Source organism: Malus sylvestris, chromosome 11 (assembly GCF_916048215.2).
Source record: "Malus sylvestris chromosome 11, drMalSylv7.2, whole genome shotgun sequence".
Classification (NCBI taxonomy): domain Eukaryota; kingdom Viridiplantae; phylum Streptophyta; class Magnoliopsida; order Rosales; family Rosaceae; genus Malus; species Malus sylvestris.
Window position 1 is genome coordinate 30,657,299 of NC_062270.1, and position 11,943 is coordinate 30,669,241.

The following is an 11,943-nucleotide window of genomic DNA, read 5'->3' on the forward strand; positions in this document are numbered from 1 at the left end:
AGATAAGGAACTTCAGGCTCCAAAATCTCTTCATCATCCTCCTTCGGACGGAAAGGATCTCGCTTTGCATCTAGCGTATGAACGACCATAGGAGTACTCGAAGGCTTCGCTTTATCCTCATTAAAACGGCGCAACACCTTCTGGGTGTAGTTCGATTGATGTACTAGGATTCCATCCGAACAATGCTCTATCTCGAGACCGAGACAATATCGAGTCTTACCTAGATCTTTCATCTCAAATTCCGACTTCAGGTGTGAAGCAGTTCTCGCGAGCTCTTCAGGAGTTCCGATGAGATTCATGTCATCGACATATACTGCAACAATCGCAAATCCGGAATGTGACTTCTTAATGAACACACAAGGGCATAGTTCGTTATTCACATATCCCTGACTAGTCAAATACTCACTTAAACGGTTATACCACATTCTTCCGGATTGTTTCAAACCGTATAGTGAACGCCTCAGCCGAATTGAGAGCGTGTTCCGGGGTTTGGAAATATTTGAACCAGTCAATGTAAGTCCTTCGGGAACTTTCATATAAATTTTCGTATCAAGATCCCCATAGAGATACGCGGTTACTACGTCCATCAGCTGCATATCCAGTTTTTCGGAAACTACCAAACTGATAAGGTATCGAAAAGTAATCACATCCATAACGGGTGAGTAAGTTTCGTCATAGTCAATCCCGGGGCGTTGTGAGAAACCTTGTGCTACAAGACGAGCTTTGTAACGCACAATTTCGTTCTTCTCATTACGCTTCCGAACGAAAACCCACTTGTAGCCAACGGGCTTCACATGTGGAGGAGTAGGAACTACAGGTCCAAACACCTTACGTTTCGCAAGTGAATCAAGTTCGACTTGGATTGCTTGTTTCCAGTTTGACCAATCAGCTCTACGTCGACATTCATCAACGGAACGCGGTTCAATGTCATCGCTCAACATGATCTCAGTAGCTACTACAAATGCTAATGCATCGTCGACAATCATCTCATTTCTACGCCACACATCATCTAAGCTAGCATAATAGACCGAAATCTCACGATTCTCGGGAGGAGGATTCGTCTCTTCAAGGACGCTTCCATAATCTAGAATTTCCTCATGAGTTGGGTAAAATGAGTAAGCGATAGTCGGATTCACGGTAGGCTCTTCAGGACCTTGTGCCGTGGTTTTCCTCTTCCGGGGGTGTGAATCCTTTGAACCAAGGGGTCTGCCACGCTTTTGTGTAGGGGCAGATGATTGGCTAGCCGCTAATGTACGTGGATCACCAGAATTGGCGTCCCGGGCTTCCAGGAGGGTAGTCCGTCGTACATTTGGTACATCCATCTTTGCAGGCGTATTCGCAGCTGGAATATGTGATCTTGTCACGCGCGCTAGATCGGTGAAAGCATCTGGCATGCTCTGAGCTATGCTCTGGAGATCTAATATGCGCTGCACTTCAGCTTCAGACTGAGCGGTGCGGGGATCTAAATGAGACAAAGTGGGAGTCGTCCACGATAATTCGCGTCGTTCATTAGGAACGTTGACGTTCTTATCTCCCCCTAACGACGGGAAGACTGTCTCATAGAAGTGACAATCCGCGAAACGAGCGGTAAACAGATCGCCTGTCAAAGGTTCTAAGTAACGAATAATCGAAGGAGAATCATATCTGACATAGATTCTCATCCTTCGCTGAGGCCCCATTTTTGTACGTAAGGGCGGCGAGATCGGCACATAGACCGCACAACCAAAAACGCGCAGATGCGATATGTCGGGTTCGCATCCGGTGACCAACTGAAGGGCACTAAATGGTTGTGTCGCAACAGGCCTCAGGCGGACCAACTTTGCTGCGTGCAATATTGCATGGCCCCAAGCAGCGATCGGGAGCTTGGTACGTATGACCAACGATCGAGCAATCATTTGTAAACGCTTAATGAAAGCCTCTGCCAGGCCGTTCTGGGTGTGAACATGGGGTACAGGATGTTCAACTTCAACCCCAACCGACATGCAATAGTCATCAAAAGTTTTAGATGTGAATTCTCCAGCATTATCCAATCAAATAGATTTGATCGGATAATCAGGGTGGTGAGCCCTGAGCTTGATAACCTGAGCCAACAGTTTGAAGAATGCAGCGTTCCTTGTGGACAACAAGCACACGTGTGACCAACGTGTAGAAGCGTCAACCAAAACCATAAAATATCTAAATGGTCCGCAGGGAGGTTGAATCGGTCCACAAATGTCCCCCTGAATCCGTTGTAGAAAAATGGGAGGATTCGAACGAATCTTGTCATAAGAAGGCTTAGTAATAAGCTTTCCCATAGAACATGTTTGACATGCAATTTCATGGATCGAACCTAAGCTTCGGGTTAGTGGATGCCCGTGTGAAGTTTTGAGGATACGGCGCATCGCTATTCGTCCAGGATGTCCCAAACGATCATGCCAAAGTGTAATTTCGTGCGCGGTCCCTGTGGTAGGGCCAGCCACATAGTGGCATTCTATGGGGCGTATGGTCGTAGTATACAGACCACTCGGGTTACGCTCCATCTTCTCTAGAATACGCTTCTGGCCATATTCGTAGGAAGTTACGCACAGAAATTCAACTCCGTTTTCTACGTGGGTTTCAGCGTGGTAATTGTTATCTCTAATGTCCTTGAAACTTAGTAACGTTCTTCCGGAACGTGGAGAATAGAGTGCCTCAGCAATGGTCAAGATTGTACCATTGGACAACATTATACGTGCCTTACCGTATCCTTCGATCATGTTGGATGGGCCTGAGAGGGTTGTCAGAGGTGCATTCTTAGGTAAGAAGTTAGTGAAATAGATGCGTTCACGCAAAACAGTATGCGTGGTTGCACTATCTGCCAGACAACTAACTTTCCCACTAGTCATACCTAGAATGAAAAATTAATTTGAATCGGTCACATGCATAAAAGTTTATAAAAACAAGTATCAATTCAAAAGAATTTCATTTATTCAAGGAAAAAAAACTTAATATCCAAAATAAATCGCCAACTAATAATCCAAAACATAAAGGAAAATTGTTCAAAATCAACCAAAAAACAAGGTGGGGTTCGGCCACTAGGTGGAATTCGGCCCCAAATGTCTTATTTTAACTGAAAAATAAGTCTATGTCTAAGATTCTAATCTTCCATAGGAGTGGTATCCTCCTGAAAATCAGAAACCTCCATCTTTGTAGTCTCCGGTTCGTCCACTTGTAGGAAGTTTGATTCAAACTTCGTACGACGAGAATGATATGCATCCACAACCTTCTTGGGAGCACGGCAAATACGGGACCAATGGTCCTTGGAACCACAACGATAACACATATCGTCATTCATTGTGGCAGGTGCTTTGCCCTTATTCTTGAAGTTCGGGGCCTTGGGAGCGAGGTTTGGGCGCTTCTGGGCTTTGTTTCCTCCCTTGGATGGGCCTTGGCTCTGTTGACCTTGGTGGGATGGCTTCTGGCCGCCCTTACCACGCCTCTTTTGGCGTTTTGGGTGCTGATTAGTGCTATAATGTGCTTCAGGCACAACAGTAGCCCCAGTAGGTCAAGCTTGATGATTCTTCATCAACAGCTGGTTCTGCTTTTCAGCAAGAAGTAAAACAGAGATCAAATCCGAGAACTTAGTGAACTTCTGAGCTCTATATTGTTGCTGCAGGACAATATTAGAAGCAGAGAAGGTCGAGTAGGTCTTCTCCAGGAGATCCTCTTCAGTCAAAGTTTCATTGCAAAACTTGAGAAGTGATCGGATTCGACAAACTTCAGAATTATATTCATTCACAGACTTAAAGTCTTGGAAGCGCAAGTGCTGCCAGTCGTGTCTTGCTTCAGGCAAGAATATGTCCTTTTGGTGATCGAAACGATCAGCCAAAGCGACCCATAATGCACGTGGATCCTCCTCAGCAAGGTACTCAGTTTGTAGAGCGTCATGGATATGTCTTCGGATGAAGATCATAGCAGTGGCTTTTTCAGCCTCGCCAACAGGTTTATCTGTTGCTTCTTCAATAGCAGGACGCAAGTTCTTTGCAGTGAGGTGGAGCTTCACATCTTGAATCCACTTGAGGTAGTTCCTTCCAGAAACCTCCAAAGCGGTGAAGTCGAGTTTGTTCAAATTCGACATGTTCCTATCACAAAATAGATGGACAAGATGTGGTTAGTGTAATGGAGAAAAATCAATCCATTCACATAGGAGTAGAACATACAGGTTCTAATAGACATGTATTGGTTTAATTTTGCATGAAAAACTTCGGGTTTTCATGGGTGATATATTTAAGTGAAAACTTCGGGTTTTCAAACAAGGCATGTGTAAAAGAAACTTCGGGTTTCAAAGTAATTATGAACTTCAGGTTCATATATTCCTGCAGGCAAACACAAATATATATGCAAACAAATATGCAAAGAATATATGCAGAAATATTGTATAATGATAAGTGAATTAATTTATTTTTGGTCTTCGGGGCCAAATTAAAGTGTGGGTGAAAATATAAAAAAACCCATATTATTAAAAAAAATTAAATAATAAAATCTCGGGGCCTAAAAATATAGGCCAAGAACCCTCGGGTGGGATTACAGGCCCACGGGGTGAGAAGAGGGGAATGGGCTGCTGTGTGCAGCCCTAAAAAATTGTTTTTTCGTTTTTTTTTTTTTTTTTTTTTTTTTTGTATTCAATTATATTATATGCATGTATAATTTTAATGAATCACATATTTACGTTGATGCATATGCAAATAATAGTTTCAATGCATGTACATATGTAGGATTCAATTCATGACAAATATCAAATTCACATAATTGTAGCAATTTTGATTATGAAGCATACACAATTTACGTAGAATCTAAAATACGTAAAACGTAAAGTTGGGTCATGCATCATGGTGAATGTTCATGCTATCAGGGCTTGCAAAATATCGAGTTAAAAGCCGTTGTTTGGAAAGAACCTGATTGCGTGATGATATGGATGAACTGGTTTGATGCAGAAAAAATTTCCAACGTCAGATTCCTAAGCGCAGCGGTAGGAGCGTGCTGATAACGTGTTGTGGTCTATTTTATCTGACAGAGGGAGTAGGGCCGGCGGCAGAGAGAGAGAGGAGAGAGATGTGTGTTTGTAGAATTGTAGGGGAATGTGTGTGTTGTTATCCCTCCTACATTGTGCCTTTATTTATAGTAGTAAAGGGAGAGAAGATATTCCTTCTCCTCCAAGTAATACAAGTTGTAATAGGAAAGGATAACTAGAATCAAATCTTATCTAGGATTTACACAATCATACTTAAACTAGGAATGTTTACAACACCAATAAATAATGTGTACACCAAAACTAAAAATAAGGTACCAATATATACCAAATCAAACGTACCAAAACTGTAAATAAACGTACCAATCAATGTTCTTTACAAATTCAAACGTACCCAGCGAGAATATACACATAACATGTTGTACCTGATAATAGTTTGTCAACAACTATAAGTAAAAAAAAGTGCAAAGAAAAATAGTTTGACAAAAAAAAATGAAAAAATTACTGTGGATCACCAACAATTTAGAAAGAAAAAAAATCCATAAAAACAAACCATTTGGAAAAAGAGAGAATATTTAATGTTTGTAGGACAAAACAATTTATTTTGATCGAAAGAATATAAATGGAAAAAGAGATATTAGATTTTATAACTAATATCCCACTAAATAAGGAAAAAAAACCTTTGGGAAATTTTATTTGAACCCATCTAACCTCTTTCTATACCCAACTTACTCTTTGTATCCATAGTATTTTTAATTAAAGAACTAATATCTCTTTAAACCCAAATTTACTACCTAAATTACCCTAACAAACCCAATTTAAAATGTAAATTATCTTTACACCATTAGAAAATAAAATCTCAAATGAATAATTTGGTAAAGTTTGTACTTGTTTATGAGAATAAAAGCTTTCTAGAGTTTGAATTTTATGGACAAGTTGAATAATTTGGTGAAGTTTCTACTTGTTTATGAATATTCCATATACATAACACTTTGATATCTTGTTTTCTTGATATCCATGTCCCCACAGTTTTAGTTGCATGAACATAAAGTCCCGTGCTTTCATATGCCTACTTTCATATTCTATATGGGTCTTGCAACATTCCTGCTTGTAACTGATAGAGTGCAAAAACCATATCTGCAATTCAGTCCAAATAGATTGGGTCTCATTAACGGCATAAGAGGATACTTGACATCTGATTTCTTTACCACGGGATTTAAGGTCATGGCTCTTCTGTTTGCTGTGTATGTAACCTGGCCAATGCTTGGCTTTCCGCCCTTGGTTTCTGTCATTCCCTTTCTAGTTGGCTGTGTTGCTCAACTTGCATTTGAGACGGGCTTTCAAAAGCATCAATCATCTTGCTAGCCTCTAGTTCCCATTATTTTTTAGGTAGTTATAGTGTTTTTAGATCGATTCATCAATGTTCTTTGTTTTGGAGTTGGATCCAAGGCTTTTGGCATCTATTGGAATTCTTCTTTTGTCAAGCTTGAAGATTGAACTTTACATCGTCGAAATCAACCACCAAAATTCAAGGAAGATTAATGATTTGCACAAGCTAATCAAGATAGGACCAAAGAATCTCTAATGCCTAAAACGAATTTAGTCTATGAGAGCTCTTAAAGTTTTAGCCATAATTAACGTAGGATAAAGATTGCATGATGGTAAGATTTGATTATTGGGTGTGAGTTTATTGATAAATTTTAGTTTTATTGTTGTTTCATTTTGTACTTGATGATAATTATGTAATAGGATAAAATAGACAATTCACATTTAAAGTTTAAGTTGGGTGTAGAAAGAGATTATATGGGTTCAATTAAAATTTCCCAAAACATTTTATTTTGAAAAAATACATAATGATATGTAATTTAAATTAACTAAAAATGCTAAGGTGTTTATTTGTCAAAGCACTTTAATCAAATCTAAAAAAGACACAAATGTTTAGTCTAAAAGATATAAAAAAATTGTCAAGGATTCTAATTTTCTCTTATTTTATTAAAATAAATTTAGTCCAAACTCTTTTTATAAAAGTTCGTTTCATTTTATTCATGGTAGAGATTCTTTTACAGATCTCATAAAAATAATTTTTTTAATTTAACTATTTTAAATTTACAAAATGGTCATATAATTGTTGAACAAAATATTATCTCAAACCTCAACCTCATCCAAATGCTACCGCCGCCAGAAATATAAAAGTTCAGGAAAGGGACAAATGGGTAATTTAGTCATTCCACTACGACAATCCAAAAAGCAACCCAAAATGGAACCTGGGTAATTGATAACGCGGCAGACAAAGCGGGAATCAATGGACCCCAAGCAGATAATCACGTTCCTTTTCTTAATCTCCACCACCGTCATCTCCGCCCATGAATACCTCCGACCACCGCCTCGCAAGGCCCTCCATTTCCCATGGAGTCGAAAATCCTCTTCTCTTCCCCCAGCAGGTGAGTGAATCACCACCTTCTCGCTCCTCTGTTTCTGTCACTTTCTGGAAATGTCAAGATTTTCTGGGGAAAAATTTGGATCCCAACTCCACTTTCCACGAAGGCCGGAAAATTTTGCTCCGTTTTAACTTGGGTTCTGTTTGGTTTGCCAGAAAATACTTTACTTTCTGTCTAATCTTTGTTTTTGTTTACCTTTTTCCTTGGTTTGGTATGTTTGAGTAATATTTTGTTTTTTTTAACCAACGATATTATCTTCTCACTAAGATGGAGGGGATTTGACTTAGTCTCACAATTGACTAGCAATAATATGATTCAAATTCGTCTATGTCAAGAATTAAACCTAATCCCTCTCGCTCGCTTACAATCGTTTACAAGTAAAAATGAATATCACTAGAACGTGCTACTAAGTGGCTGTATGTTGAGTAACTTGATTCTTATTTGTTTATGCTTAGTTAATAGAGGCAGCTAGTGTAAGATTAAGAGAGCATGGTTGGAAATTGATCGAAATCAAGATGGGGTCGTTGTGTTGGTTCGCTCAGTGTAATGGTAGTTCTTGTTTGCGGTTGTGAGCTCTGTGGTAGTGTAAGATTAACAGGTGTTATTCCAAACTATCATTTTTGCAATCGTAGGCGAAATCCAGTTCCACTAAGAATCAAATTCATTCTGACCAAAGCGACCTATCTCGATTTGAGTCATTACCTTTGTCCACTTGATTTTTCTGTTATTTTCACTCAAACACTAGGTACTGAAAGTCATTTTGTGTTGCACCATGAGCTGCAGCACATTTTGTTCCAATGGCTACTTGAACCAGCACCATATAACCTCCCCATTTGCAGCCAATTTCAATACCTTTTCCCAGGGCCATGTTTGCTAATGCCTCTACCCAATTAAGCCTCGTAATTTCGTTTCAAGGCTTTGCCAATTATGACCATAATTCATGAGCCCTCATATAGCTGGATAGGGCAGAAATAAACATACTTCAGGTGAAAAGTTTTCTGGTCGATCAATTGACTCCGTGCGTTCTGTCTTAAACAGAAAAAGTTTCTAAGGTTTTTGGCTGAAGTACATGTGGGAGTGTTCCTTGAATTTCAACAAATCCTCTTTTATTCAATTAATTGGCATGTTAATGCGCATACACTGAATTGAAATTTGGAATTCTTGGATGTTATGATTGCATAATGAACATGATTATCATTGATAGCGACATAATCAACACGATTTGTGCTCAGGGAAAGTAATTTGTTAGGTATTAGGTCTTTGTCTGATATTTTATTTTTATTGACTCCCAATTTTACAGTTTTCTTCAGGGTTTATTAATTATTTACCCTAATATATATACATTTCTGCACAAATGCCTATTGCAGGTGCACGTCTCTTTGGCAGGAGACAAGCACATGCGAGTGACGTGGGTCACTGATGATAAATCTGCTCCTTCAGTTGTCGAATATGGAACATCATCTGGGACATACAGTTCTGTAGCTCAAGGAGAAAGCACCTCTTATACTTATGTGCTCTATAGCTCAGGAAAGATACACCATACTGTCATTGGGCCTCTTGAACATGACACCGTCTACTTCTACCAATGTGGAGGCCAAGGTCCTGAGTTTCAGTTCAAGACCCCTCCAGCTCAATTTCCAATTACTTTTGCTGTGGCTGGAGATCTCGGACAAACTGGATGGACAAAGTCAACCCTAGACCACATTGATCAGTGCAAATATGATGTGCATCTGCTTCCTGGAGACCTTTCATATGCTGATTACATTCAGTCTCGGTGGGATACATTTGGTGAGCTGGTGCAGCCACTTGCAAGTGCAAGGCCATGGATGGTAACCCAAGGGAACCATGAAAAGGAAAATATACCATTGTTAAAGGATGGGTTTCAATCCTATAATTCCAGGTGGAAAATGCCGTATGAAGAAAGCGGATCAAGTTCAAATCTTTACTATTCCTTCGAACTTGCAGGTGTCCATGCTATCATGCTCGGTTCATATATTGATTATGATGAGTATTCAGATCAATACAGGTGGTTGAAGGTTAGTTAAATCCTCTTCTCCTATCAGAAGGAATAGTCTTTTCTACACTAAGTAATAAACAGTATATTAGTGATAATCATTCTGATTCTTTATCAGTAGCTTCTTGGATCTTGTAACTGTTTACGGTATGTGCCATCTGTTGGATGTTTTCTGTAACATTTTCATATAGGTCTTATATGTGTTTATGTGACATATTCTCATAGATCACACTATGCTTTGATTGGCTAATAGTTTTTTGGATGGGTGCACATGGCATGCCCTCCCCCCATGTGTCTTCGTATCTTTTGTCTTTGGAAACTTGAAAAGTTCAATGGTGGGTAGTAGGGATGGGCATTGGGTGCTAGGGATGTGGCGGTGGCGGTAGGTACCTGTGCTCATCCCTAGTGGCCACTAGTATCTGTGTATATGCCCAGTAAGTAAATGAACCCATTCTAACAATCCATCACAAAATAAGTTGGTACAGAAGTTAGGGATGGTCAAAAAATCTTCGGAGCCTCAACTGTGGAAGTAGAAACATATAAAAAGGAAATTTATTAACATAAATCTCGTTCAGGTGTTGTTCCCAGTGTAGCCTTTAGGTGCAGAAGGTTGGTTTGCTGATTAAGAATTGCCAATCTCTATCACAAAGCAGGCCTTGAACAATGAGGGGTCCATATTTGAATATACCAACAAGGCATTGTCTTCAAGTATTATTACTTCAATACCAGTTTAGATGTACTTTTGGAGTCGTTTACGTTCATCTTCTATCTTGCTTTTGGAGCTTTTTGCTTCTTTCACTGCCTCTCTTGTGTCAATCTTTATATAACATAACCAGTCATTCAGCTACACGTGTGACGGTTATTTGATGTCATTCTTGTGAAACAGGCTGATCTTTCAAAGGTTGACCGACAGAAGACACCTTGGCTGCTTGTGCTATTTCATGTTCCCTGGTACAATAGTAACAAGGCTCATCAAGGTGAAGGGGACAGCATGATGGCAGCAATGGAGCCGTTGCTTTATGCTGCCAGTGTGGATATAGTGTTTGCTGGTCATGTTCATGCTTATGAACGGACGGTATAGCTATGCTAATTTCGCATGTTTTTCTATAGTATAAATTGAGGGCACTCAATGTTTAATCCATGACGCCCTGTTTGACAGAAACGCGTGAACAAAGGAAGATCAGATACATGCGGTGCTGTCCACATAACCATTGGTGATGGCGGAAACAGAGAAGGGTTAGCTCACAAGTATGTATCTGTGCTCAAAATTTTCAAATTTCCAATTTTGGAAAATATAATGTTTGCTCGACTTTCATGTGCTTGGAAAAACAATCCTGAAATCGGTTCTCAATGGCATGAGATCTGGACATTTGAGTTTTTAATTCTCTATGATATACTATTATTCAGCACATATGAGTCTCATCGGCATTAGACTCTTTCAATTCAAACGTGGTGCTTGTTTTAACTGTTTTAAGTACTCCAACATTGGCGCTGGAAAAGAACGAAAGCTTGCACCCTTTCAATACAGAGTGGGGGTTTTTTGCAGTATTCTGAATATTTCAGCTGAAACAGCAGTGTAAAGCTGATTATATATTAAAATTTGATCCAATTTTTCACAAATTTACAGGTATAAAAGCCCATCACCTGAGTGGTCAGTTTTCCGGGAAGCAAGTTTTGGTCATGGTGAGCTGAATATAAAGAACTCGACCCATGCCTTATGGACCTGGCATAGGAATGACGATGACGAGCCTGTAAGATCCGATCAGGTCTGGATAACCTCGTTGGTTAGTTCGGGATGCGTTGCTGAGAAGAGACACGAACAAAGGAAGATACTCATCCAACCATAGAAGATGTAATCAAATCAAGTTTATCAAATCAAGGGGGTCTACATTTAAGATGAACTTTGTGCTATTTGGGCTCTCTCTTCTGGTTGGCCTCTTCGGAAAATTGGCTTTCTGCAGTTCGAATGTGCAAGCGCTTCTGTGTATGTGTCAAACCTTATGCATGCATGCATGTACCATATATATTTATGCAGTAGAATTTTCCCTGTATTTGTGTCATATGTAACATATATATAGTAAGATTATCCCTTTATGTTGTTCTTGGTGGTAAATATTATGTATTTCTGGTTATACATACAGAACTGAGGGTTCTGTTATACAAAACTTGGATTAAATTTTTACCATAAAAAAATGAAATTAAAAATTAAAATAGCTATCAAACTGGCTATTAAACAAAAAACAAAAAAAATGTGTGAGAAGTAACGCGAGCAATGATTAGGTCCCATCTTGGTCAAGGGTGGTGCTGTTTACAATAAATACTTGGATAATAAACTATGTCGTTTTAGGAAGAGAGACTGCCTATTTTTGTAACCAACGTGTCTATTTAGTTTAAGTTATTTTGAATACAATGGTATATTTATACTAAGGAATGAGAGCATTGCGTTAAGTTGTTATCAAATGTTTGTTTCTCTCTCTTCCAGAAGACTTTTGATCTTGTTTAGT

The 11,943-nt window shown here is 39.2% G+C and overlaps 2 protein-coding genes across 2 annotated transcripts; one reads left to right on the top strand and one right to left on the bottom strand.

Moving 5' to 3' along the window:
• Positions 1–3,376: 3,376 nt before the first annotated feature.
• Positions 3,377–5,266, bottom strand: LOC126588180 (uncharacterized). The gene is made up of 2 exons (XM_050253247.1): positions 4,914–5,266; positions 3,377–4,100 (listed from the first exon to the last, which is right to left on the bottom strand). The coding sequence occupies exon 2, from the start codon at positions 4,094–4,096 to the stop codon at positions 3,524–3,526; it is 573 nt and encodes a 190-aa protein (XP_050109204.1). The 5' UTR covers positions 4,097–4,100; positions 4,914–5,266; the 3' UTR covers positions 3,377–3,523.
• Positions 5,267–7,215: 1,949 nt separating this feature from the next.
• LOC126588183 (purple acid phosphatase 18-like) lies at positions 7,216–11,537 on the top strand. The gene is made up of 5 exons (XM_050253253.1): positions 7,216–7,423; positions 8,789–9,461; positions 10,326–10,514; positions 10,599–10,687; positions 11,067–11,537. The coding sequence occupies exons 1-5, from the start codon at positions 7,290–7,292 to the stop codon at positions 11,284–11,286; spliced, it is 1,305 nt and encodes a 434-aa protein (XP_050109210.1). The 5' UTR covers positions 7,216–7,289; the 3' UTR covers positions 11,287–11,537.
• The last annotated feature ends 406 nt before the right edge of the window (positions 11,538–11,943 follow it).